Source organism: Oryzias latipes, chromosome 1, assembly GCF_053564925.1.
Source record: "Oryzias latipes strain Hd-rR chromosome 1, Olatipes_Hd-rR_3.1".
Taxonomy (NCBI): domain Eukaryota; kingdom Metazoa; phylum Chordata; class Actinopteri; order Beloniformes; family Adrianichthyidae; genus Oryzias; species Oryzias latipes.
In genome coordinates, this window is record NC_136237.1 from 19,746,049 (window position 1) to 19,773,388 (window position 27,340).

General features: G+C 41.2%; 3 protein-coding genes across 5 annotated transcripts in view; 1 reads left to right on the top strand and 2 right to left on the bottom strand.

The window, feature by feature from the left end:
* Positions 1 to 4,015, top strand: part of gna12a (guanine nucleotide binding protein (G protein) alpha 12a) — a 32,494-nt gene extending 28,479 nt beyond the window's left edge. Inside the window, exon 6 of the mRNA XM_004065971.5 lies at positions 927 to 4,015. Within this exon, the coding sequence (XP_004066019.1) occupies positions 927 to 1,088 (162 nt within the window). The 3' untranslated portion in view covers positions 1,089 to 4,015. The remainder of the gene's footprint in view (positions 1 to 926) is intronic.
* Positions 4,016 to 8,291: 4,276 nt separating this feature from the next.
* ern2 (endoplasmic reticulum to nucleus signaling 2) lies at positions 8,292 to 16,431 on the bottom strand. Its single transcript, NM_001278895.1, has 24 exons — positions 16,366 to 16,431; positions 15,584 to 15,701; positions 15,454 to 15,487; positions 14,705 to 14,777; positions 14,549 to 14,621; positions 14,306 to 14,428; positions 14,126 to 14,227; positions 13,432 to 13,491; positions 12,952 to 13,165; positions 12,597 to 12,675; positions 12,338 to 12,488; positions 12,097 to 12,230; positions 11,709 to 11,897; positions 11,436 to 11,577; positions 11,167 to 11,271; positions 10,988 to 11,078; positions 10,524 to 10,713; positions 10,326 to 10,422; positions 10,043 to 10,242; positions 9,756 to 9,903; positions 8,949 to 9,076; positions 8,731 to 8,854; positions 8,589 to 8,656; positions 8,292 to 8,474 (listed from the first exon to the last, which is right to left on the bottom strand). Exons 1-24 carry the CDS (start codon positions 16,429 to 16,431, stop codon positions 8,292 to 8,294), a joined length of 2,892 nt encoding a protein of 963 aa, NP_001265824.1.
* A 1,098-nt stretch (positions 16,432 to 17,529) lies between these two features.
* Positions 17,530 to 27,102, bottom strand: LOC101166690 (carbohydrate sulfotransferase 12). 3 transcript variants are annotated; one of them, XM_078944162.1, is made up of 7 exons: positions 26,958 to 27,099; positions 26,714 to 26,884; positions 23,747 to 24,373; positions 23,165 to 23,307; positions 21,266 to 21,394; positions 20,989 to 21,181; positions 17,530 to 18,087 (listed from the first exon to the last, which is right to left on the bottom strand). In XM_078944162.1, the coding sequence occupies exons 3-7, from the start codon at positions 24,263 to 24,265 to the stop codon at positions 17,806 to 17,808; spliced, it is 1,266 nt and encodes a 421-aa protein (XP_078800288.1). In that variant the 5' UTR covers positions 24,266 to 24,373; positions 26,714 to 26,884; positions 26,958 to 27,099; the 3' UTR covers positions 17,530 to 17,805. The 3 variants fall into 3 exon arrangements, with proteins under 3 accessions (XP_078800288.1, XP_004066018.1, XP_078800291.1); XM_004065970.5 differs by lacking the exon at positions 26,714 to 26,884 and having other exon boundaries at positions 26,958 to 27,102; XM_078944165.1 differs by lacking the exon at positions 26,714 to 26,884 and having other exon boundaries at positions 17,530 to 18,060; positions 26,958 to 27,097.
* Between the last annotated feature and the right edge of the window lie 238 nt (positions 27,103 to 27,340).

Sequence of the window (27,340 nt, forward strand, 5' to 3'; positions counted from 1 at the left end):
ACAGATAAAAAAGAAAGATTTAGAAAGAAAGAAATGATATTTACCACTTTAAACAATTTGACATTTAAAAGTATTTTTGTCAACTTCCTGATTAACTCCTAGAGGAATCAAAGCATAGACATCACTGTTGTTTAGGATCACTTAACAACAAATCCTGAAAATATTCTCCACAGTTTTTCCATCCTCAAAGCTTTGCTGACTACATTTCCAGTAGATCGATGACAAGCAGATATTAAATAGACACAGGAATACCTAAATAAAAATGTAACAATTAGGAAACATTCACAGTCCTCTCATCCAAACTGACAACATTGTTGTTTTATAAACGTTCACATTTTAGATCAACGTTCAGCAAACGCTTTCTGGTACGACTTTTCCACGCATGACGTCATTGATAAAAATGTTTTTGTATTATATTCCTAAATTCATATTCATTATTTTTATTTAAATTGTCAGTTTTTCAGAAGTCATTTCCATAAACTGAACTTTAGTCTCATTTTTGTCATCTCCAGGAAACACTTGATACTTTTACTTTGAAAAGGAGAACCTTCATCGACATTTTACTTTGAAGGTTTATTAGCATCCTGGGACACTAGTGTTTAGGATTTGTTCAAAAATTCAACATTATTCTGCATTTTAGGGCGATAATTACCTTGTCTGAAGTGTATTTTCACTACACTCTACTAGCTTTATAAAGATCGTGAATCAGCGATCTTGGACCTCGCAAATATTCATTCTCAAATTTTTAGGGACAGAATGCAAATATTGGAGTATTTGGATACTCATTACAGCCCCAGTAGCTCAGATCGTTATGTGCACCTCAGAGATCCCTGTGGGACGCGCTCTGACCACTCTTGTTAGCAGCACGTCTGGTCGGCCTGTAAAGGACTGATCTCCATCTCCAACTCGTCCTCTGCTCCTTCCAGGCGTTCCTGGTGCAGTCGTTCAGCCGCAAGAGGAGAAACCGGGGGAAACCACTGTTCCACCACTTCACCACAGCAGTGGACACGGAAAACATCCGCTTTGTCTTTCACGCCGTCAAAGACACCATCCTGCAGGAGAACCTCAAAGACATCATGCTGCAGTGACTGTCTCGCCATCCAAGACGGCTTCTCTGAGAGTAACTGTGAATTTAGGCTTTGAGGACTCCTGAAGCTCTGCTCACGCTGACACCACACAACCATGACTGTGCATGGGTGCAGCAGTCAGACTGAACCCCGGTCCCGTGGAGACTCAGCTTTTAACCTGTGGAAATGCGTCTGAGAGTCTGAATGTGTGTAGGGGGGTGGGAGTATCATCAGCGTGAGCGCGGAAAGTGTTTCTTCCTTTTTGTGTAAATAAAAATCCTGACAGCCGTGTCACTAAACGCAGCCAGACTGCAGCTCACGCTGCGCAGAGACAGAGCGCCAGGAGGAAGAGGCGGGGCAAAGGTTTCGGAGGCGAGCGCAGCAAAGTTTGGAAGTCCACGTGATGGAGGGGTGAGGGCGCGCACTGGTCATATGCCGTGTTGTGTGATAAGGTTGCACAAGTGCTCTTGTCAGGGCGGTTCGGCAGGGAAACGGGGGGGAGCGAGTTCTCCTGTGACCCCTGTCCTCTTCGTACGTCCGCTCTCATCTTCCCACCGTCGTTTAGAGGAGCAACAGCTGCGGAGAACAAGTCCTCCTCTCTGAGGGTCTCCCTGCGCTCCTGTCAAGCATAATAGACAGATTGTTCATCTGCCTCTCCAGCAGAAGCGGGAGACGCCTAAATGGGAGATCTTTGTTTAAGCACACACAGATCTTAGTTATGTATTACTTACGGGCTGTCTCCTTACCCCAATCCCTCCATTTCCTCGCAGCTGTACCATTGATCCACACCTAACTCCAGGCGAGAGCTTTCTGCTGCGCGGTGAGACGGCCGGCTGCCGTTTCTGTGCTGAACATGCAGGGGGAACAGCAGAAAGAGACGGAAGTGCCTCTGCAGGCGTCAGGCCTAAAGCTATGTTCACACTGGCCTCTGCAATGCATGTTCAAACGAGAGGGACCTGACTGCAGACAAGACGGCGCCTGACATCATTTGTCGGAAGGGGAATTTATACAACTTGTCTAAACAATACCCAAAAGTGTAAAAAAAAATTCTTAAGGCTTAACACAAGAAAACCCGCCAGTTGAAATTGTTGCAGTTTGGGAGTGCTTTCAGTTCTGGTGGAGGACTTCCGGTTCTGTACGTTGATGTCTGTAGCCAGGTCTTCTTGGTTCAAGCGGCCACTTCCAATAAAAGGTCTATGCAAACGTGCGTAACTGCACTTTTTGGGCTTTCACGTTTAAAACGCTTGCGTTCACCTCTCGCGATTCAAGTTACTATGACTGTTTACTGTTTCTATGTCCGTTGAACGCGCGTTGAAAGTTGAACCAGGTCAAACTTTGACCAATCAGGGACTCAGATTTGGTAGTGACATATGAATTACGTCCCTTTTCATTCACAGAAGTGCCAACTATTTAAAAAGTGATCATGGAAGACAAATGAATATCGGAATAGAGCTGTGAAAGAAAAAGCCTGGAGCCAGATTTGCACTGCTTTAGCATTTCGAACCAACTGAAGGTGGCAGACATGCGCTAGTAAACAGTAACAAAAGAAGAAGAAGAAGCCCCTCCCTGCTTGTCCAGTGTGAACATTATGGGCTAAGCATGCATTCAAGAACTTTGTGTGAACGTAGAAAGCAACAAAAACGCCATCCAAACACGTCCGACAGAAAAAAACACACCAATACTTCTTTAAATTAGCATAAAAAAGAGCTGGAGATGTTCAAATATTCAGCTGTCCTTTCCTCAGATCTGGCCTGAAGCCGCCAAAGGTCAGCTGAGGACACGGAGCAGTTTGAATGTGATCGCAGATTAGCGGCTCTTCTGAAGCACAGCTGTCAAATAGATCACACTTAGGAAAAGGAAAACGCGGATGGACGTGGGCACTTCCTCCGTTCGTTACCGGGGTTACACGACCGCCTCTGCGATCCGCTGCGACCATCTTGAGTGAATGAATTCAACTACTGTGTGACAAAAAGCACGACCTCTGGAGAGGCCTACTACACTTCAGCCATTTCCATAAAAGCTTTTCTCAGGTAGTTCTGACCAAAACATTTCCAAAGGAGTGTGAATATCAGTCCACACTAACAAATTATGGGAATTTGTTCTTGTTCCCATTTTTTATGCGTAGCCCCAATTCTGCTTCCTCTGGTTTATTATTTGAAAGGCAATCCATTTCTTTATAAACACAAACAACAAAACAAGCCTTTTAACCACTATTAACCGTTGTGCTATCTTAGATGACCCCACCCTTACATTGACGTGTTCTCCCTACCATGATAAAGGTGGAAAAATTTCATGTAATCCATGGACACCAGTGAAGATCACAAATCATTGAAGAAAAAAGGTTCAGAGCACTGTCTAGTGGGTCTAGATGACCCAACTCCCAATGTTAAAGTGCCTAGGATAGCACAAGGGTTAAAGGAAATTGCTAAAAATCTGCATTTTATCCACAAAAATAATTTTTCTGTGCAGAAATTTTTTTTTAAACCGGTTTGTTACTGAAATGTTTTGTTGTTTTATATTCATTTGGACTCAGAGGCTTTAACAGGTTGGAGGTGAAGTGCTCTTCCTGGTTTTAGGTTGAAAATCTGTCAGCAAAAACCAGACGGCAGACTTTTGTCACACCACGCTGCGTCCCATGGATTTCCTTTCAAAAACATGTCTCCGTGCTCGGCACACTCCTACTTCCTGCACATTTGAAGCTTGTAAATGAATGACACTGTAATGTTCACCCACAACTGTAAGTCTGTAACTGTTGCTGTAATGTTTGTTCTTAACTAACCTACCTTCCCCACTTCAAAAGTGTTTCTTTTTTTTTGTACTTTTTTTTTTTTTTCTTTTTAAGTGTGTCATTGCACTGGATGTGTGGGAGACGGGGTGGCAGGAAGGGAAAAGCGTCTGAGGAGGAAAAAAAGGCAATGAAACAAATAAACGGGGCCAAACAGGAAGAACCCGGAAGGTCGTTTGGTTTTTGTTTTACAGTGCCGACACGGCACGCTTCTTTGTTTTCATTTCATGTTTAAAGAAAGAAATGCTGAAAAGTGTGGAAAATTTTCACACAAACCCCCATAATGTCTATCATTAACCATCTGTTTACACTAGAGGCTTTGCTTCTGATTCCGGACATGGGACGAGTAATGTCGCCCCGATCCGCTGCAGAGGCGAGCTGTGGGCCCTCACCCCCCAAAATGTAATATGACGCTCATTAAGGAGGGCTATCAGAGCGCCGGGCCTGAGAGCCAAGCTGAAGTTTGGCCATATCTTCGTTACCCAGCAGAGCCTGACCTTTGCTTTGGCTTTTTAATCAGTGGAGCTCCGCCGTACAACAGCCTCCTGAGGCAGGGAGGGGTGCACGACCAGCACTTCTAGTTTTAGAAATCCCACTTCCACATAGATTTGCACCCAAAAAGATTTAAGGTCTATACCAGTCATGAGAAACGTCTGACAAACTGTGAGATGTGTGGCAAACACGCACAGAAAAACATGACTTTGTGAACATGTAGGCTCAGACGGGGAGGGACAGACAAAAGGAGGAAGAGTAAATACAAGAAAAAGTAAGAGCGTGGAGGGAGGAGGAGGAGGTTCTGTTTCCTCTGGAGTCCGCTTCCCTCCCCGAGCCTAAAATGGAGCGGCTGAAGCAGCGACATCCCTCCCTCCGCCTGCTTTCAGCTCCCAAACACACATCAGAGGGCAGCCAACCCGCCTCCCCAGCGCTGCTGTCCTGCAGAGGAAGAAAGCAGGAAGCTGGGGGGAAAAAAAACAATCCCTCCCCAGTGGTTTCTGAAACGCTGAAAAGCACAGCTTTCCTGAGGCGGGACATTTTGTTCTAATGTTACATTCGGTTTTATCTGCAGCCCATCAAACGCAGGTTTTCCTTTCAGAGCTTTTTGTTCCAAAATCACAACTTTTAGCTCCAGAAAAGACTTTTATGTTGATTGTAATCTCATGCAGCACAGTTTTTTTCTGATTTTTTTTTTCTTAAATTCTTTTTATATATATATATATATATATTATAGTGAAAAAGCAAAGCTGGAAAACTTCAAACTTTTTGCTGTCACTCTGAACCTTCAGGCATTAGGAAGCCTGCGCTTACAAACTGCACTGCAAAAACAGATCTTTTAGAAAGAAGTCAAAAATTCTTACCCCACAGGCAGATTTTTTGTAAATAAGCACAAAAAAAACTGCCAGTGAGGTAAGGATAATATTCTTACCAAGAATTTGTATTTTATAAAAGTAATTCTAGTCACTGAGACGTTTTCTCAAACTACGATTATTTTGATTAATGAAAAACTTCAAACTATTTTTTCATAAAACAAAGTCTTTTTACTTTCCTAAGATTGACTTTTTGCAGTGTGCATGTTTATTGCTGTCCCATTGTGGCTACACTGCTGTCAGGACGCCAGACACAATCATTTTCTTCTCTTTTCTGTTTTTTCTTTCTAACCTGCGGTTGGTGGATTTTAATCTCCCAAGACTTTGTGAACCTTTTTTTCACACCAACATGCTGTCACTTTAATCCGCTTTTTATTTGCTTTACACTAATTCACTTAAACAAATCAAAGTCCTTTTTAAGACGGATCATTGTAACGCTGTGACTTGCTGTAGGCTGCGAGGAAAGCCGGTTAATGACAGTATAATTAAGCTGCTGCTGCTGCTGCTGCTGCTGCTGCTGCACCACATAAATCCTCCATCCAAAGGTTATTGCTGTACCAGCTGCAATATTTCACACACAATGTGGTTTCACAAATGCATTGGCTGCTTTGAAATGATCAGAGCTGCCTCACCAGTGTGTTGGTTGATTTGTGTGTGTGTGTGTGTGTGTGTGTGTGTGTGTGTTTGTGTGTATGTGTGCTTTGAGTGTGAGTACATGTGTGAGAGTAAGTGTGGTCTCATGACTCTGGTTAAGCTGATGTTTCCCGGGGCTGTTTTGATTGGACCTTCAGCTGAACTCTGATATTTAATAATGAGCAGCCCGTGCCACACACACACACACACACACACACACACACACACACACACACACACACACACACACACACACACACACACACACACACACACACACACACACACACACACACACACACACACACACACACACACACACACACACACACACACACACACACACACACACACACACACACACGATGGCTGACCAAATGACTGAATCACACAGTGAACTTTAAACAACTAGTTGCTCATTAGCTGATGATTTGACCATGACACATGGCTGCTCTCCAGGCTGCTGCATCATTAAGCCACTTATGTTTTACTTCACACTGACGCTCGCATGAACTCTGACATGGTATCAACTTTTTACGCAACATTTTTACTGGCATCGTGTAGCATTACGGGAAGAGAAACGCAAGAAAGCACGGGCATTCAAATGTGGGTTTTTTAAAACTTCCACCAAATGTGTGTCTACTTCTAAATTTTTAATTTTGGAAATGTTGAGGTTTATTGGAGCCCCTCCCCACCCCAAAAAAACATTTTTTTTAATTAAAAAGTAATTTTAAAAGGCATCGAAAGGCTAACATTAATGATTTGGTGGAAAGATGTCTCCACCTGCTGGTGCAGTTGAAAAACTGCAACAACTATTATTTTACTAGCAAAAATCACAAGAACATTTTTACAACATTTTTAAATCTTCTCCTAAAATAAAATAAAAATAGACAGCACTGTGCCAAGTAATAATGAAACATCTTAACCCTTGTGCTACCTTAGATGACCCCACCCTTACATTGACGTGTTCTCCCTACCATGACAAAGGTGGATAAAGGTGGAAAGATTTCATGTAATCCATGGACACCAGTGAAGATTACAAATCATTGAAGAAAAAAGGTTCAGAGCACTGTCTAGTGGGTCTAGATGACCCCACTCCCAATGGTAAAGGGCCTAGCATAGCACAAGGGTTAAAAATGTTTTTTGGTAGTTACCACATGTGTCAGATTCAATGTAGCTTAGAGAAACATCCAAAGAAGCATTTTCTGTATTATTAGGCTCATATTATAGGACATTAGGAATTAAATTCTCCCTTTTATATTTCATGTATTTAAGACTGAGTTTTTATTTGCATATATACTTTTTTAGTGGCTGCAGGTCCTTATAAAAAAAAACTCTTAAGCTTTAGGAACACAAAGCTCCCATCCTCCCATGGCTGGTTAGAAAATCAATGAGCCACTTGATTGGTCTTTGGCACGCCCAAAGCATCCTTTTTTTATTATTTCTTCAAAAAAAAAGGTGTAACTGTAAAATAGCTCTGATGCAGACCAACAATCACACTTTACAGCAAGTACAGAATTTTTTTTTTCAAAAGTAGTAGCTGGTATTCTCTGTGGTAAGTTGGAGTTAAACTCTCAAGCTTTGCCAACTCAGAAGTGATGAATGGAGGAAACACAAAATAATGCAACACAAAACAGTTCATACATGTCTATAACCTGTATCCCAACCCCCCTCCCCAGTTTTTTTCTTATTCCCACTGAAATGGTTTTCAGTCTGATTCTGTGGAGCGTCTCAAAAACAGAAATGCAGTAAGTGTCCTTTAGACTGTATGTAATAAAAACCAAACCCATGTGTTTTTAGACACACAAGAACACAGACAGTTCTCTGCTTAAATACAGACCCTTTAAATCCTGACGTCTACATGGGTTTTAGGAGAGCTGGAACCTCAATTTGTCAAAATAAATACTTAATCAAGGAGTGGGCCCTTTCTGAAAAAAGTGTAATTTTTGGAATGAAATTATTGAAATAAATACAAATTTCCATGATAATCACTTTTCTTTTAACTAACGTTGCTGTTGCCTTATTATTTTGATGCCCGATGACACATAAAGTGCTTCTTAAAAGTAGTTAGCAATGTTTGTTTTGGTTTGGAGCACTTTGTACCAATCCTCTCCTTTGCTATTGAAGTTCTCCTGTTGCAGACAGACTGTCACAGTTGGTATGTTTTCAGTATAAAAGATTTTTGTTCATAAGTAAATGCAGTCATCATTTTATTAGCTTTGTTTCCATAAAACATTTCCAGAAATAAAACTATGAAGGTTTTACTAAAAATGCTTGAAGCATGTTTTATAAGGAACCAAATAAAGTTAAATTAATCTCTAAAAATATAGCTACAGGCATATAAAACTTTGTTTTCCACAGCACTGTAACCAACTTTCCAAAAAAAGAAAAAAAACTATACAGGCTTTACAAAAGCAATAGCAGCTCAGAGTGCAGTGAAAGCTATTTGGCTTTGGGAGGTTTATAGTATGGATGAAACAGCCTCTCCTGAGCACAGATGTGGAGAGCAGCATGTGTGTGCATCAGTAACCGTGGAAACCGTGAGGTGAAGTAGCTGACGAAGCCCTCGGGAAGCTCGCCAAGAGTCTCCTGCACCTCTGGGGGTAACTCATGATAGTGATGCTTCTACGAAAATTTAGAAAGCAAAACCAACAAAAGGTCAAGACCAAACTAGGGGTGTCAACGTGGCCCCCAGTTGAGAATAAACCAGAAGGAGGCCTTGTAAGCACACAGACTGACCTTATTCCTCATGGCTCGAAGCAGATCTCTAACGGAGTTTCCTTTATATGTCCTGAACCGCCTCAAGTCTGCAGAGAAGATGAGGGAAATATTGATTACAGGCCGCTGAAGGGTGTTTCCTGTCAGACGTGTGCATTTGTACCTGTCTGCAGAGGGACAGAGATGTGCATTCTCCAGTTCGTCCGGACCACCACTCGTCCTGCCGTCTCTAGTCTGACCACAATGGGGCTGTCTGCTGGCTCCTTCTCTATCCGATCACTCACGTCCTTTAAACACATGCGTGCACGCACAGCGAAAGCACAAGCAGACAGAACTTCAGAGAAAGCTTTGGTTTGACCGACTACGGTGCACTTTGCCCACCTGGAAAAAGAGCAGCTGTTTCTCCCGACTCCAGAAGAAAGGGTGTTTGAGCACACACTCGGTGGAGGGCCGGGTTTCTGCGTTGGCACCAATCATCTGCTCAATCAGATCCCGCGCTATGATGTCATCTAATGGGACGAGAACCAAACTTGTTTATGAAATGCACTGTAAATGAAGCAGAAACCGTTTTACTTTTATGCAAAGACTTTTAATTATGATTATGACGTTGTGTTGTTTTTTCTATAACGTTGTTTCTGCAGAGATGCAGGAGGTCATAAGAAATTCACCACTGAGTTGTGGGCGGGACCACTGCTGTGGAGAAAGCCTGCTTTCTTTCCCATCATCCATCTTTTACATCCTCCCCCGCTAGCTCACAGCCCCTCACACCCCCGTCCTAACATTACAGGTGCAACAAAAATGGCGAGCAATATCAGAGCTATTCAGCCGTACAGTTTTGATCCAGATTCATTCTCAGACGAGGAAAACAAAGACGTAAATGGATCAATTTGTCAACAAGTGGATGCATCAGAATGGAGCAAAATGTGGACCGCCCAGCGTATTTTCTGTCACAAATACGATCTTTTTCCAAGCAGCCTTTTTTGTCTGCTCCGGATTCACAGGGATTTAAATAAAGCAATACTCAGAAACACAATTGTACGCTTATTTTTCTTTATATATGTTCTTCATTTACATGCACCAGTGAATGTCAAAAACACCAAAAACTCAATTTTGATCGGGCTGAGTCTTCAATGTTTCTTTTTTACTTTATCTCTATTTTGGTTGAGATGTTTGATTAAATAATCTCACCATTTGATTCCTCTTTAAAGTGTGAGAGGGAATATTCTCCAGACAGGATGTTAATTTGTCTTCTTAACGCATCTCCAAAGGGGTGCTGCCCTCTGCTGACCACATAGTAGAAGACACAGCCTGCCGAGAACACGTCCACTGCTGCCGTCTTGAGAGAAGATTGGACAAAATAGTTTTGTAGGGATCCATGCTCTTTGTCGAGACACAATAAATAACTCCTGTTCTGGCTAAGGATACACTTATGAGTAAAGGCGTGACGTCAGTTAAAATGTGCCCTTTCATCCTACCGGTTTGTTTCCTGGTGTGTCTCGGAGCACTTCGGGGGCTATCCACCCTTCAGTTCCTGGTATTCCAGACCGCATAGAGAAGCTGCTTCGTCCGTCGGGGATCTTTTTACAGAGTCCGAAGTCTGAGATGAGAGCTCGGACTCTTCCCAGAGCTCCAGGCCCAGAGAGGAGAATGTTCCTCGGCTTCAGGTCACGATGGACTGCAGGAAGGAGAGATTGCAGAGTTAAAACTCAAATTCTATCTAAATGTTTGAATCATGCGAACTGTGGGTAGATGTCAAACCTATGTTGAGTGAATGGAGGTGGGAGAGGCCACACATGGTCTGCTCCAGCACAGTTATTGGACTCAGATTCGAGAAAGAAGCGGGATCTTCCACATACTACAGAGAAAATGAAAACAGACAGTTTATCGTTAAAGAATCCCAGCTCAAGGATAAAGCATTGATGGCATAATCACTGGCGGGGCGTGAAAACCGCTGACCTGTTGCAGCGTTGCAGTGCATAGTTCGATGGCGATGTAAGTGAAAAGGCGGTCCCTCTCTGTGCAGAAATATCGGATGACATTTGGATGCGTGTCGGACTCCCGGAGGAGCTGCACCTCCCGCTCTGCCACCTCAAAACACTCTGGCAGGATTCGCTTCACCGCCACATGCCGTCCATCAAATTTACCCCTAAAGCCCAAGAAAACATCCTATTGGAGCAATGCTTTAAAAGCACAAGGTTTACGTAGAGAAGCCCCCAAAGACTGTTTCTGTGTCTTTCTGCCTTCAGGGTGAAAACACAAAAAAATATGAGTCAATTATTGGTTTCAGTAGCCAACGGCACACTTCTGTAAGATCTCTACTAATTTTGAGCAGATCGATTCATTTTTTAACACAAACAAAAGCTAATTTAATGTCTTTTTTTCAATAAAAAGTCAAAAAGCTTCTTTTTTTTAAGACATACTTAAACACAAATGTTCCTGCAGATCCATGTCCAAGCACCTCCGAGGGGAAAAAGGAAACTTTTCCCACCTGCACTTCCTCACTGAACCCTTCTGGAAAATGTTACAAAGAAGAGGAAGAAGAAGTCAATCCTTTATGTCCATAGAGGTTATGATGCCTTCATAAAGCGGTGAATCGCACCTTCTGTGGTTTTATGAGCAGCAGCACTAACTTCCTCTGAGTCGGGGATGTTGCTGCTGTGACTGTTGAGGCTGGGTGGAGAGTCGGTGGATGAAGGTGGAGAGTCTGGGTCCATAAAAATAAATACATAACTAATCTGCTGAAGCATGATAAAACACTATTGAAGCAGTTCAATGTGCACCTTTCTCTCAAATATCATGAGAATGGGAGCTAAATCACCAGTTTTAAAGCTTAGTGTCTGTAAGATCAGGTGCAGAATTCCTACATACCCTTTGTGACATTTGTGTCAGTAGACTGGGTCACGTCTTCAGAAACGGAGGCGTTGGTCTGATTATTGTTGTGTATGACCTGGGGGTGAGTCTCAAACGCTTCTTCTCGCTGCCTCTGAACTGTCAGCTGCTGGGTGGGACGCTGCAAAAGTCCATTTCAGAGCACTTTTAAAGAGTAACCTCACTGAAAAGTCCATTTTTCCATTAAAAACCTGGAGGGTTTCAGAAACCTTTGACAGGTATTTGTCATGTGCAAATCACAATTGAACTCACGAGGAGACACGTGAGCACAAAGACGAGCCATCCTCCAAGCAGCAGAGTGAGGACAGCCAGGGTCAGGTGGTCCTGCGTCAGGCTGATGGGTAGCGCAGCGGCTGGCCTTGGAGTCTGTACCGTTTTCCTGCCGTCAGCTCCTTCTTTGTTAGACTCCGGGTTGCCGTGGATTCCAGACACTTTCTGGAACTGAAGGACAGAAAACAGTGGATGTAAGACAGATCTGTCTTTATTTTCTTTTACTTTACAAATGTGGGATTTGTGGTTAACTGACAGCACTTTTCTTCTTTTTTAAACTAGAACAGTACATTTTTTACAGATGAGCATCACTGTTAAATCCCTGTGTGCTTTGTAACCCGGAGGCTGCATGAATGCACTTCTGACTCACGTAGTGCTGATGGTAGTAGGAGTCAGAGGAAGCCGTAGATCGAGGTGGGATAACTTTCTCAGTGGAGTGCTGCAGAGAGACGGGAAAATCCCTCAGGATGGTGGTGTGGGCTACAGGAGGGAGCTCATGGTGCCCTGCAGCAGCAAAAATGCACACAGAGGGATCATTATCAAAATGGTTCTCATATGTCAGTGCTTTTTTCTAATGCTTGAAGCTTCTGCTTGTCGTGTTTCTTCATTACCTATGAGCAGCCAGTGGTTTTTCTTGCTGGCTGTGCTTCCTGGTGGATAACGCACATCAGTAGACGGTGTGATTTCACACTCCCCTCTCCCGCTAACCGTCACTCCAGACGTCACTGGACCCTCGATCCGTGCCAGGATCAATCCTCGCGGCTGCCCAGGCAAAAAAAGGAGCAGACGAGCCGCTTTAATGTTTCCCACTCAGACCAAACCGAACACCTCGTTTGATTAGAAAGGATCAGAAAAGTCCAAATGGCTCACCAATAATGAGACACCATGGTGGACGAGAGAAGTGGAGGCATAGAAGTGAGAGTCCAGCTTTCCGACATAGAGAGTGGGTCTGAAACAAGCAAGAGTAATTTAACCTCCAAACCAAAAATGTAAAAGCTTTGATCTATAAATTCACAGAACTAAAAAAATGATGATTATCTGATTTCCAATAATATACAATAAACATTAAAAACAAGTGTATGTTTAGTAGAAGTTATTTGCTTTGTGCATTGACTAATTATTCAGTGTTAGCTTCTTCCACTGTAGGTTGAAAATTCAAAACAACTAGTTTGAAAATTATTCTACAGCATTTTGCATTTTCCCAGCCAGAAAATGTTTGACTCACACAAGCTGAGCCTGCGCAGTGGCTTGCTCTTTCACAAACTGATAGCTCCACTTCAAGGAAGAGTGTGCTTCTGCCTGATCCTTGGCGGAGAAGGTGAGGAACCGGAGCGTTTCTATGGCAAGGGACAGGTGAGGCGCGTGTCTCAGAGAGTCCCCAGAGTACAGGTACACCCCGATGACCGGGGAGCCGTAGTTCTGACTCCACAGGACATCCCCTGGAAAAGAAGGCGTGCAAAAATATGCAAACATCTAAATAAAAAACGTCAATAAGTTAGACAGGAACACATAAAGTGCCTTTTGTTTTTTTGATTCTAAAATTCTTAAATGAAACCCAATTAATACCCAAAATGACAAAACAAAAGAAATGCAGGCTGTGTGCTCCATTTTGGTCTTTTTGGTATAACAGTGCATCCCATGAATAAATGACAATCTAAGATCAAAGTTTTCTTTTGGTTGTGAAAGCTGCCCCCCCCCTCCTTACCTGACTCTCTGTCCACAGTCACAACAAGTCCGTCACCGCTTGACACCAGATGGGCCATCTCTGTTAAGAGAGGGCGTTCCACAGGTTCATGATAAAAGAGGAACTAAAGAGCTTCCAGTTTGTTATAAAATGGTTTATTCTTTCTTAGTTTTAATACTAAATGATATGGCCTTTTCCTTTTAAAAGGAATTAACCCTCTCAGCAACCCCCTTTTTAAACTCTACTGCAAAAATACTGTGATGAAAAGTACTAGTTTTGACGTAAACCAAACATGAGATGATATGAAAATTAGTTGAATTCTCTGCTTTGCAAATGTTAACAATTGATTATTTTCTGCTTTAGTTTAAAACGTACAGTTCTGACTTTGTTCTGTAAAAATAGCTGGTGTCTATTAACTTTGTTTTTTTTCTCTGAACGTCATCCAAAAATGCAAATGAAACCATAACAGCAAAGAATAAAAAAAATCTCAATTTTCTTTGCTTGTTCAAGCACAATGAAATGAGTTTTTTTTAATCTCTTAGGATAGTAGTTTTAAAGAGTGTGATTCCAGATATTTCAAAGTTTTTATATTATTATTCATTCAATCTTCTATTGGTTTAGTGCTCTGACAAAGTGAGTTTTGACCTGATGAGGTGTGTGTGTGTGTGTGTGGGTGTGTGTGTGTGTGTGTGTGTGTGTGTGTGCATGGACATACTGTAGTCTAGCTTCTCGTCATAAGGAGGGGCAGAGTAATCGTTGTACGTTGCATTCCATCTCAGTTCCTGCGTCTTCGTGTCAAACATGGTAATCACATACTCTGGAGAACGAACAGCATCAGTCAAAGCATCGACCTGAAATGCTGAACCGCACAGGAGCTTGAGCTAGGTGGACAAACCTGTGCGTCCGATGTAGAGCAGAGGGCTGTTGGGACAGATGGATTCGGAGGAGGAGGTGGTTAGGCTTGTTTGTTTTTCGCCTGTTTCAGGATCCACCACAAACCACACATCCTGCTTTTTCCCTGCATGAACACACAGACGACAATTCAAGAAACAGCAGTCATGCACCTCAGATATTTTGTTCTCTTGGTTTATAGAAAGTATAAAAATGCTTTTTTTCTTTCTCTTCTTTTTATTTGAACCTGTGTACAGTATGCCATCAGAGCTTCTGCAGGGAGCTGACTGAACCAGCTCTGGGATGGTGAATGGCAGTTTCTGCAAAAAGAGCCAAACAAATGTGGTTAAGGGGATAAGGACAGTAAGTTAACGTGTAACGCAGACGTTGTAAGACTCTTTACCATCAGACCCTCCTTGTGCTTTCCACCGAGTACATATAAACTGCCGTCATTTGGATCTGGGAGGAAATCGGGCCTAGAGAAAACAAGAAAACATCATTTAAAAGATGAAAATGTTCAGTAGAAAATGAAACAGGTTTATGGCTGAAAACGGCCTAATTAAATGAACACTGGGAAAGCTTTGAAAAATGATCAAAAGATGATCGAAGTGAGTCTTTAAGCATTTCACATAAGTACATAATTTTATTTACATTTACACACCTTCAAAATCTGTTCCATTCTCTAGGACATAGTTTCTGCAGAGCAGCAGGAGTTAACCAAAAATGCACCTCTGAGTTGTGGGCAGGACCATTTCCGCAGAGCAACCCCACCCACCCCCTTCCCCTACCTGTTGCTGAGAGTTCTCTGTTCACACGCTCTACTGCTAGCTCACAGCCCCTAACACCCCCAACCTAACTTTACCGGTGCAACAAAGATGGAGAGCAATATCAGAACTATCCACCCGTACAGTTTTAAGTTTTAGTCGTCTATATGTGGTATTTTCTGCATAACAAATAAGCTCTTTTTCAAACTGCATTTTATTGATTCACAAGATTTGGATAAAGAAATAGTCATGAATGCAATTTTAAGCTTAGTTTTCTTTACATATGTCCTTTATCATCAGAAATGTCCCAAGAACATATTAAAAACCATCTTCATCTGAGTGGGAATGTGAATTTGACATGCATATTGAGCAGGGGGGTGTGGCTTACTCTGTGAGGTAAACAGGAACTTGAATAATGGGGTCTGAAAAAAATAAGATCATCATTTCATGAGAAAAATTTGAGGCACCAAAAGTTTAAAAAAAAAATGTGAATAGCGCTGACGTCTGAGTGCATGAACCTTCTCTTAGGGTCCACTTGATGTCTCCTGTCTGTTTGGAGACGGCATGCAGGCTGCCATCCAAGGTGGAGATGAACAGAAGGGACTCTGGGAGTGTGACTGATCTGGCCCCTGCACCCTGAAGAAATACAGAGAAATAAAAAAAATAAAAAAAAAGTGATGGTGAAAACGGACCCCCAGGACAGCTGTCGTGTCATGTATCCCTAGACTGTACAACGACTTGACTGGAGAGTGGGTGCATGAGTGGGTTTATGACAGTGGGTGTGGCGGGGCTGATGTAGAAATCCACCGTTCACTCAGCAGGATATCCTTATTCTCTAAGGGTGTGTTGTGGGGCCTAATGTTTGTTTATGTCTTCTCTGCTTTTACTAAATGAAGGCGGGGGCGTATGTACGCCCAAAAGTAGTAATAATACCGAATACACTGAGGGTCAACTGAGGTTTAAGTTGGTTTGAGCTTGAATGTTTTGGTTGGACTTCAACCAAAATTAGCGTAATAACTCAATAAAAAAAACCATTTGTGCGCATGCGTGTTGGAGCCCACATTGACAGTTTGGGGGGGGGGGGGGGGGGGGGGGGGGGTTCTAAGCAAAATGAAGCACAGAAACAGCCTGGTACCGTTCGTTCAAGCGAGCTGGGCTGACTTTAACGCTTCCCAAAAAAATAACATAATTTGGCAACTTCCCCGGACCTTAAAATTGACACATGTGCCAAAAGTAGAAACGCCATGATAAGGTGGTGTAAACAAAAGCAGAAACAGTTGCACACTTTGACGAAGTTTACCTGAATTGGGTCAGCCTCCCAGGTCAGCAGGAAAAGACATATTAGCAGGAGTCCGAGAGTTCCCATGACCCCCGAAACACTACGTTTCAAGGTCCGGAGAATTAAAGCCGCCGAACTAACAATAAACGTCGAACTCTTTCCTCATTTTCAGATCGTTGTCTCATAATTAAACGCATGCGCAGAGGTAACGATATTGATAGATTTTCATACTATTTTAAAAAATGTAAATATTTCAGCGGTACCGCTTTAAATCCATGTCTACTACTCCTGACACTTCCATATTTCCGTGTTGGGACGGAACCGGTGACGTCGGGAGAGATCTGTCAAACCCCGACTGTGGGCAGGCTTCACCACCCCTCACCCTGAGAAACAGGAACACCGACCAATCAGAAGCGAGGCTTGGACTAGTATGGGCGGGGCTTTAGAAACGGCTGGAACACGTGGAAACAGACAACAGGACATGCGTGAACGCAACAAGAGGCTTTTTGTGCAACAGAAAGTGGTGGATGACTTAATTGTTGCGCCTCTGTTCCATACATACAGAGAAGTTTGAAAGTACTTTACATAATGAAATAAAAGAATACATTAAATTTAGGCCCACATAACTTCCCCTCAGACAAAAGTAGTCTAATGTGCCACAAGGACACTTTAATCTATACTGAAAGTGAGCCACTACTTGGAAGTTTACTTTTTATATACTATATTATATATTATATATATATTATATATTATATATATATTATATTATAATATATATTATAATATATTATCTTTATATTGTAAACTTAAAAATTTTCAATTTAATCTGAAGAATTATTCAGTCAGTATACTTCTTTTACTTCACATTCACTGTATAAATAAAACCTAAAATAAAAGACCCTGGGCTACATGTATATTTTTTATCTGACATTTTTACCCTTGTTCTTTAAAGCCATAGAGCCACAGTGGACGGATCAAAGAGGATCTGATCTACACTATAACTGATAATAAATAATCCAATAGATTACCTTTAATACAACTACAAACTAGTGACTGTTCTTCACTAGTATGTACAAAGTTTGTGTTTGCATGTGGCCACATGATAGACTTAAGCTAGATCCTAATTTAGTCAACCCTTAAATCTCAAGCTTTTTTTTCTATTTTGCTGCTACTTTTCACAAAACATTTGGGTTTTTCAAGCTCTTTATTTTTTTTGCAACAAATCTTCCTTCAGTTATACCAGTTTGCACTTAGTCCCAATGCTTCAATCTTGATTTAGCAAAATACAACTCTACTCATAAAACATTATTCAAAGTGACTTTGTGTGGAGAGTAACAGGTTCACTCGTATTAAAAAATAAATACAATATTCAGGCAGGCACTTCTGTCAAAGCATATAAACATTAAATAACAGATGAACTAAGGTTGTGAAAAGGCAAAAGATGGTTCTGTCCACTTCTGCTCAGTCAAGTTCCTGCTGGAGAAGGCCATCAGGTTTGGCATAGCCAAACATCTCAAAGTCTGGTTCATAAAGTTTGTAGAGTTCTTTCCTTGTTGCGATGGGAATCTGTGCAAACCAGTCTCTTTCCCAGCTGGTGGAGGTGAGGTTGTGGGCCCCTGAAGGGAAGTGTAACAGATGATCCACCTTCAAAATCTTCAGTAGACGCTCCGTGTCCTCTTCCAGGGTTTCCAGATGTCCGATGAAATCGTACTTAACCTGACAAGGATGGCACAAACGGTACACCTGTAATAGGAAAACAGACCCACGAATGATTGTTTCACTTTCATGTATACTGCAACAGAAATAAACTGAAGGAAAATATAAACACAACATTACTGTTTTTGCTCCCATTTATCATGAGATGAACTCAAAGATCTGAAACATTTTCTACAAAAATAAAAAAACTATTTCTGTCAAATATTGTTTACAAATCTTTGGAAATCTGTGACGGTGAGAACTTCTCTCATCCCACCTTACAAGTGCGCCACATCAAGATGCTGATCAGACAGCATAATTATTGCACAGGTGAGCCTTAGACTGGCCACAATACAGTTTTTCTCAGTCGCTTTAGTACAATTCTCAGATCAGAATTGAAGTTTGCAAATACATGTGTGCATTTCTCAAAACAATGTGTACAAACAGCAAAATTTCTTGCAAAAGCCTGTAACTTGCTCAAAATCTTTAGTTCATCTCTGAAAACTATGTCTTTATGTCATTGAACATGTCAGTGCCATCAGAATGTCAAGTCCTTGTGTCATTGTCTACGAACAAGACAGTCAAATTACTTAGTCATGTTGTCAATCTAACTGTGTCCTTTAGAGGGAGGTTCTGATGTAAACTATGGCTAAAGTTTGGATGACAATTATTGTAAAATGTAAGTTAAACCTTTTTTGTTTGATTGCAAGAGACTTGACAAGATTCACATTTACACTTTTATTGTTCATATTGTAATTTGTTGACAGACCATGTCATACCAACATAGAAAAAACCCACTGCAAACAGTAACACAAAGGGAAAAGAAAGATAGGACAATATTCTGTACAACAGTAAAGGCAGTGCAGTAGGAATTGGTGTGGTCTTCCTACACCTCTTGTCGTTCCTCTATGTTAGGCCACAAATTCTCATCCACATCACAGCGAATATCCTCTCTTGAGATGCAGCGAAATATGTTTGTCACATTATGACAACTTGGTCAACCATTTTGCAGTTAATGACTTATAACTATATAATACATTTTGGTCAACATGACATAAACAATTGATAATGTAGCAAAGAGCAGAGAATTGTACATAATCATTTGCATGGATGTACCAAAGCAATTGCAACTTGTTCAAAGAAGTGAGAAACTGCTTATATGATGTGCACAAGTGACATCATGATGTGAAGATTCAACAAATAGTTTTGCGAATTTCATTCTGATCTGAGAATTGTACTAAAGCGACTGAGAAAAACTGTAAAAGGCCAGTCATAAATGTAGTGTTTGGTTTTATAGGGGTCTGGAGACTCCGAAAACCGGTCAATGTCTGGCGTGACCCCCATTTGCCTTATGCGTCTTCATCAGGGTCTTAACCTGATTCCAGTTTTGTTTGTTTGCAGTACAACACATCTCCTTCACATAGAGTTGATCAGGTTGTGGATTATGAAAGGTCGGTCCACTCCTCTTCGTTGGCTGTGCTAAGTTGCTAGATATTGGCCGGAACTGGAACACGCAGTCATTTCCGCCGATCCAGAGCATCTCAAACATGCTTAAAGGATGACATGTCTGATGAGTATGCTTTATGTTTTCATCTTCCAAGAATTGCGCACAGATCCTTGCACCAACATGGGGTCGTGCACTATTTTGCTGCAACATGAAGTGATCTTGTAGCAGTATCTCTGTGCATTCAAATGCCATCAATAAAATACACCTGTGTCTTCATCCTTACACCATGGACCAGGTGAATACTTGATTCTGATTGCTGGCTGGGTGTGGATTAAAAAGTGATAATGGACAGTAATAATGCACAACTAAAAGAGAAGTTCCGGTCACAAAGTTTAAATGTTCTGTATCACTGCACCGGGTTCTTTAAAACAACCTTTAGCTTCATCATCTGGACAAAAACAAGCTGGAAGAGATGACCGATCTCTCTGAACTGATGCTTTGTTTAACCCATCGTGACGATCAGAATGTATATGGCTTTCCTTAGTTGCTCCAGTCCAGGTCGGTGCCGCTCAGCCAGTACCATAACAACACGCCACACCACGCATCACATAGTCTGAATTAAACCAACAAAATGGTGGTGTCACACACCATGTGAGCAGATGCTCACTAAAGCTGGTGACGACGACAAACTGGAATCAGGTCAAGACTCCGATGAGGACGCATGAGGCTTTCCCCAAAAGGGATATGTTATCTCAGCAAAGTGCTAACGTCACAAATGTTGACAGATTTGTAAACAATATATATAAAGAAAATATTTTACTTTGAAAAGGGAAAAAAAATAGAAGTAAAAAAATAAAATATGTGAGTTCTAAAATAGATTTTGTAATTGCCATTGTGTTCTATTCGGAATCACAAAAGTATTGTTTTTTTTGTCTGATAGTTTGCATGACTGCAGGATATTTTTTATTGCTTTTGGTGCTTTTGTTTTATCGTCTATGTTATAATCAGTATCAGATTTCATAGTACTAATACCGAGTTCTTAGTTCTCACTTTTGTTTGGCTGTTAGCTTTGATAGGTTGTTGTTTGATTCTTTCTCCTGTTCTCTCTTCTGCATTCTTCCACTCATCCAAACATCTGTCTGCCATAAAACAGAGCCTTTTCTATCCTTTTCTAAAACACAGGAATGTCTTGGTAGCCCTGTGATGAGAGGTGAGCCTTTTTTCCTTTCTGAAAGGGACTTTAGATGAGCTGATCTTCCTCTGACACCATGATTTCCTATCCAACTTTAAAGCTTTTTGCCGGACCTGAAAACTTTTCCTCCTGATCTGTGCAGACAAATCTCAATGCTTGTAAATCCAGCAAACAGTCCTGAGCATAGCAAGCACAAGCATGGTAGAACGAGGGAAGGAGAAGGAGGCAGATTTTTATTCGAAAACTAGCATGTCAAAAACCAGTTAAAAATGACATGTTTTTTTTTTTTGCCAGAATGTGTGAGACATACCTGTCTCCAGTGCTCATTAAAGATCCCATCCTTTTCCGTTTCTGGGTCCAGCAGGTAAGCGATAAACTGCTGAAATGTGGGTTTGATTCCTGCAGCAAACGCCTCAGCCGCAGTCTCTGGCAAACTCCCAGACACGTTGCCAAAACGACGCAGCATTACAGAGCCAAACTGCTTGTAGAAGTCCTCGTTGGGCCTGACCAAAAAGAAAATCCCAAGCCCAACACCTTTAGTGGAATTAGGTTCATGTCCTTTACACCAACACACAGCAAGCACACACCTTCCAAACTTGTTCCTGAAGGCAGAGATGAGGCGCACAAAAGGGTCCCGTACAAACAGAAACTTGGTGTAACGCTGGAGCTTCAGCGCCATCAGGTAACGGGACAGTGAACCGTAATGATGCCAGAATCTGATGAGATGGAAAAAAAATTTGCCCTGTTAAACACAGCATGTTTTCTGATAAATTGCATGAAGAGGAGAGTCAGGGAGGTCTTTAGAGAGAAGAAGAGAAAAAGTAGAGAAAACCACACAGTCAGCTTCTGAGGGAGAGAGAAAGGTTTGTCTGTGCTGCAGCCCCGAGCCACGCCTGTCCTTTCCTCTTTGCCCTCCAAGTGCAAACTCAATAAGAAGCTCACAGAGAAATGGAGATATCCAGGTAAAATATGATGGGAGACACTTGTCTCAAGGATCAAGTATCTTAACGTCAATAATTCAACTAGCTTAAAAACCCCTTCTGATCATCTTTTGATCTATTATAAAAGCATCCCAGCGGTTTTTCAAATATGATTATGCCCTTTTAGCAAAACTAAAAAAAAAAACCTGTGCCGTTTTCTGAAACGTGGATTCTCCAGGGCAGCAGAGGTTCATTGGAAATTCATCTCTGAGTTGTGGGCAAGACTGTTGGCGTGGAGCAGCCCCATCCCCCCCTTCCCCTCCCTACTGCTGAGAGCTCAGAGCAGGGAGAGTATTTTCTACGTCACAAATAAGATCTTTTTTAAACGACTTTTTTTTGTCTGCCTCTAATCCTCAATGATTTAAATAAAGAAATACTCAAAAAGGAAAATATTAAGATTAATTTTCTTAATATACCTCCACCAAAATCAAAAAAATGCTAAGATGCTATGTTACGAACACAGTTATCATCGGAGTGGGTCTTGGGTGAAAAAAGACTACCGGTATGCTAAATAATAAAATGTTTATTCCCTTCTGAAAACTATAAGCTTACAATACTTACAGGTTGATTCACAATTATCTATTTATTTTTATCTTTAACAATTTTCTTTATCAGACTTTCCTCCCATTTTCTGTCTATTAATCCATCTCAGAACCTGCTGAACCTGTTTTTGGGTCACTGGGTTGCTGGAGCCTATCCCAGCTACTGTTGGGGTACACGGAACAGGTCGTAAGTCTGTCCCAGGATCACACTACTACACATTCACACTTGGGAGCAATTAAGAAACGCCAATGAACCTATGAATCATGTCTTTGGACAGAAAGAGGAAGCAAGAGTCGCTGAAAGAACCCACACATGAACGAGGAGAACAAGCAGAAAACACACAGAAAGGTCCCAGCTGGGATTTGAATCAGGGCCTTCTCACTGTTAGGCAAGAGCGCTAACCACTACACCACTGTGCAGCTACCTCCCCTCACGAAATTTTATTTTTGGCTTTGGGGGAAATCTTCAGCCTTGATTTTGAAACACGGAATTTCCCTTGTGAATTACCTTCCCTAAGCGCAGTGCTCTCATCAAACAAAAGTTAGTTATTTCTTTGTTTATTTGTCTCTTTATAATTTTGCTGTCTTAGATGCTGACAGAAAATGAAAGTTCTAACAGTTTTTTTCTTTGCATTTTTTCCTCTAAATGATAAGAAAAGTCTTTAAATGTGCCAGAGACTTGAGCGCGTAAAAAAAGACAAAGAAACTGAGAAATTCATCACACAAAACAAACCAGAAATCAGTGAGGGAGTGAATTCTTGAATTGTACCAAATGTAAATAAATAAAAATGAAAAATAGGAAGATATTCTTAGTATATTCATTCGGCTGTGGTGCTGTTTTTGTCCTTGTGCTTCTTTTTTTATCCTGCTTTTGTTTGCAGACAATGAAACCCATATTAAAGTGAGTCATGTCGGAAAATTTCTCCCCAATTGCCAATTGTGCGTGTGTGTGTGTGTGTCGTACTTGGCAAAGGTGAGGTGAAGTGAGGAGTTGTGTACTAGTTCAGCAGGAACAGCCTCCGGGTCGATGTAAGGCTTTCCTGAGGATGGTGAGATGAGAGCCTGAGACAGAACCACCAAGACTTTCTTCCAGTTGGTGCAAGCAACCTGATTAGAAAACAAAATTGAAAGGATTAAATGGGAAAAGGTAAGACGACAGACAACAGGAAGAACAGATACGTGTGGAACGTATGTAGAAGTTAGCAGACAAAACAGTGTATTGCTGTGATTGTTTTTTTTTATAGTTTTGTATTAGTGTCATCATCACTATAGTGATCAAAAACTGGATCTAAAGAACGTAAAAAGACCCCTGACTCCAGAAAAACTGTCTCACTTTCTGTCTTTTAAGAAAAAAAAGGTATTAAGAACGTTTTTCAATAGCAAAATACTCTTAATTTGAGAAAATGTGTCTTTGTGACTAGAAAGTTTTTGGTAGGAGCGTTTTTTCAGGAAAATCTGCCAACAGGGTGAGAATGTTTGCCTTATTTCTAAGGGGCCTGTTTTTTGCAGTGTGTAGAGCAGATGAAACGTGTGAGAAGAGCCTTACCTTGGGAACATAGCAGTAGATTATCTGGTGGGTGTCATCCACTATCAGGTGGTCCAGTTCTCTGTAAGGAATCTGCTCAATCACTCGAGTTCTTCCAGGGAATTCCACATTGGTTTTTCCTGAGCACACATCTGCGATCATCTGCTTCCTCACATCCTGATCCCCGTCTCCAGCCAGCACACGATTCCTTCCTCCTTCCTTCCTCGCGTTCTCCCATGGAGGTTTCTTTTGCTCCTCTTCTGGGTGTGTCTGAGCTGTGTCTTCTGGGGAAAGTGGAATCCTAGAAGTGATAGGAAGTGAGACAGAAGGGCCGCTCCGTGCTCCGATGGTGGACGCAGACAGAGCAGCGTCTGAGGAAAGCCTCTGGGAGCCGCAGTCAGAGTGAAGAGAGTCGTGCTTCAGATCCTGGAACGGATAGAGACTGAAGCCCCCGATGTCATCCCAGTACGCAATGATTAACAGGAGCATGAACAGAGAGCCCAGGATGAACGCCACTCGTAGACTGCGCCATGTTCCCATGGTTTCTCTGCATCAAGTGAACCAGCAAAAAGGAGAAGTGTGTGCTTGTCTCTGGCCCATAACGACGTAACATCATAGGAGGAGAAACTTCCTGCTGAGCAGCTGCATCTGAAAGAAAGAGGAAATGTAATGAAGCCCTCCCCATTGACTTTTTTTTCTGCAGACAAAGAAGTATCAGAAGAAAAGTCACCGGAAAAAATAACAGTCAGAGCCACTTTGATCACATTGCACTTTATTTTTAGTGTTTTGTAGTTCAAAAAAAAAAAAACCCAGATATTTGAGGATTTAAAGGTCAGTTTTTTAGAACCAATTAGGCTTTTTTAGCCATTTTTAAAGTGCTATTTTATACTATATATTACTTTTTATTTACCTGTATTTTATTGTTTGTTTTTTTATCTCACCCTGTTTGTTTTGATGGAACTTGAACGTTTTACATTATAGTAAAATTAATCTACCATGCCTCAAGCCAAATGGTATTTTCCATTTTTGATATAATCAATTTATTTCATTTTGAAACAACTGTACAATGGTATAGGAAAGTTTTATTAGCAAATTGCCTCAGATTTTAGTAATAAATACTGATTCATTGATTAAGTCGACTAATCGAGACACGTGTTGATAAATATATTTTTTCTTGGAAAAATATGAAATATTTAGGCATATAATTATTTATTTTTCATGTTGCTTTAACATAGTGATGGTACAAAATGCAATTCAATTACACCGTTTTGTATCTACGACGGGTGAATTAACTGGCAGAGAAAATATATTTCTGTCATAGGCAGCCTTGTGGCCACAAATTAGTATATTGTGCGGACAATTTAGTAATTGTACACACAAATAACTATTTGTGCACACAAATCAGCATTTTGCCCAAACAAATTAGCATTTTGCGCTATGTAAATTTTTGTTATTTGTGCACATTAATTTGTTTGTTTTTTTGCACACGAATTAGCATTTTGTGCACGGAAATTAGTATTTTATCCATATGAGTTAGCCTATTGTGCAAATGAATTGCTATTTTGTGCACACAAATTAGTATTTTGTGTACATAAATTTGATTTGTGTGCTCCGGAAATAGTATTTTGTGCATACGAGGTAGCATTTTGTGCACATAAAAAGCTATTATGTTCACACGAATCAGCATTTTGTGCACATAAATCAGCCTTTTGTGCAGATGAATTGCTAATTTGTGCACATCAATTATTATTTTTGTGTGCATGAATTAGCATTTTATGCACACGATTTAGTATTTTGTGTGCACAAATTAGCATTTTGTGCACAGGAATTTATGTTTGGTCTCCACAAAACAGCATTTTGCACAGAAAGTAGCATTTTGTGCACATGAATTATTATTTTGTCCATGTGAGTTAGCCTTTTGTGCAGATGAATTGCTATTTTGTGCACATGAACTACCATTTGGTGCACACAAACTTGTATTTTGTGCACATGAATTAGCTTTTTGTGCACACGATTTAGTTTTTTGTGGGCACAAATTAGCATTTTGTGCACATGAATTTATGTTCAGTCTCCACAAAACAGCATTTTGCATAGAAAGTAGCATTTTGTGCACAGGATTAAATATTTTGTGGACACAAATTAGCATTTTGTGTACATGAATTTGCGTAGATGAATTTGTGTTTGTCTCCACAGAACAGCATTTTACACACAAATTAGTATTTTGCAAGCACAAATTAGCTTTTATAGACACAAATTCCTTTTGGGCACAAATTATTGCTTTGTTTGCACAAATGACTTTGTTATAACAAAAAAAAGTAATTTGCAGCCACAAATTTTTAGTAGTTAAAAACACTTTACTAATTTGTGCCCACAAAATATTACACTGGCTACAAATTTTTTATTTTAGGGTAAAGATATTAATATTATTTTTAATATTCATTTTTACTTTATTAATTTGTTTATTTATTTAAGTCATGTCCATGGCTGTACATTCCAGTAACATGTTTTAATATCGACATAATTACCGACGCCGCATTAAAGCCACGCATGGCTGCGTTTGTAAGGTGCTGAGACACTGAGGGGCCGTGGGAACCCCACCGCTCACACGGAGCTGTGAACAAACGGGGCTTCAGGGGGAGGAGGACATTTCTCACCGAACACTGTTCCCATAAAAGAGGCTTTTGCTGCGATATGAGGCTGAGAATAAACCTACAAAAATCCAGCCTGACAAAGGAAAACAAGCGCAGCTTAGACTGGAATCTGTGCAGGAGGAAAATTGCTGGGTTTTCCTTCCTCTCCGTGTAGACTGAACCATTTCCAATCTGCCAACTCTTCTTCTTTGCCACGCGCTGTGCGCACGCTCACACGCGCACGTGCATATATTTAGACAGAGCACTTCCAGTTAATTTTAGAATATAAGAAACTCATTTTTAACTAATATCGATCTATTTCATTCATCAGTGTGGGTTACTCTTTCTTTTTTCAAACCAGTCTATTGTGTTCGCGGCTCGTCTCCGTCCTCAGACACAAGCTGCGGTGGTCCGGTTCCCGGGACTACAATGTGCCTTTGACGGGCCGCTCTGGACACTGACGGTTTTTCTCGCCGAATGGGACACAACGCCCCGTGATCCTGACACCGCAGCACACCGGCCGCTTCCTCTGAACAATAGATGAATCACAGTGACGGACGGCGGGAGAAGATTTGACGTTTTCATTTTATTATTTATATTACCTTGCAGAGAAGAGCCATGGCGGGTTCACTCGGTGATGGTGAGACCCGGCGGGAGCCGTAATGCTGCGGCAGTCCGGTCTCACAGAAGCCTCGTCTGTGTGAAACGACGGCGCGCTAAGCCAAAGTTAGGCGGCGTAATGTCTCTATGGTGCCTCCAGAGGGCGCTACAGAGTCACACAAAAGGGGGAGCGCGCGGTGACAAAGGACACTGCCACGTGAAAAAACACTGTTCAACTGTTATGAAAGAAAGAAAAAGTTCAACTGTTATGGTATTTTATATTCATTCAGCAGGAGACTTTCAACAAAAAACATTTCACTTTTCCAAAGTTTTTCAAACAAAAAAGTAATTCTGCAAAGTGTCAGCCTTTAAAAAAAACTGACTG

Excerpts from the sequence above, each read along its gene's own strand:
- ern2 (NM_001278895.1), bottom strand. The coding sequence starts at position 16,431 with ATGGGAACTCTCGGACTCCTGCTAATATGTCTTTTCCTGCTGACCTGG. Across the intron at positions 12,676-12,951 it reads ACTGCGCAGGCTCAGCTTGT|ACCCACTCTCTATGTCGGAA; the intron begins GTGAGTCAAACA and ends TGCTTGTTTCAG. Across the intron at positions 8,475-8,588 it reads TTCGAGCCATGAGGAATAAG|AAGCATCACTATCATGAGTT; the intron begins GTCAGTCTGTGT and ends AAATTTTCGTAG.
- LOC101166690 (XM_004065970.5), bottom strand. The coding sequence starts at position 24,265 with ATGGGAACATGGCGCAGTCTACGAGTGGCGTTCATCCTGGGCTCTCTG. Across the intron at positions 23,308-23,746 it reads TCTACTGCTATGTTCCCAAG|GTTGCTTGCACCAACTGGAA; the intron begins GTAAGGCTCTTC and ends TTTTCTAATCAG. Across the intron at positions 21,395-23,164 it reads CTTCACCTCACCTTTGCCAA|ATTCTGGCATCATTACGGTT; the intron begins GTACGACACACA and ends CCATCTCATCAG.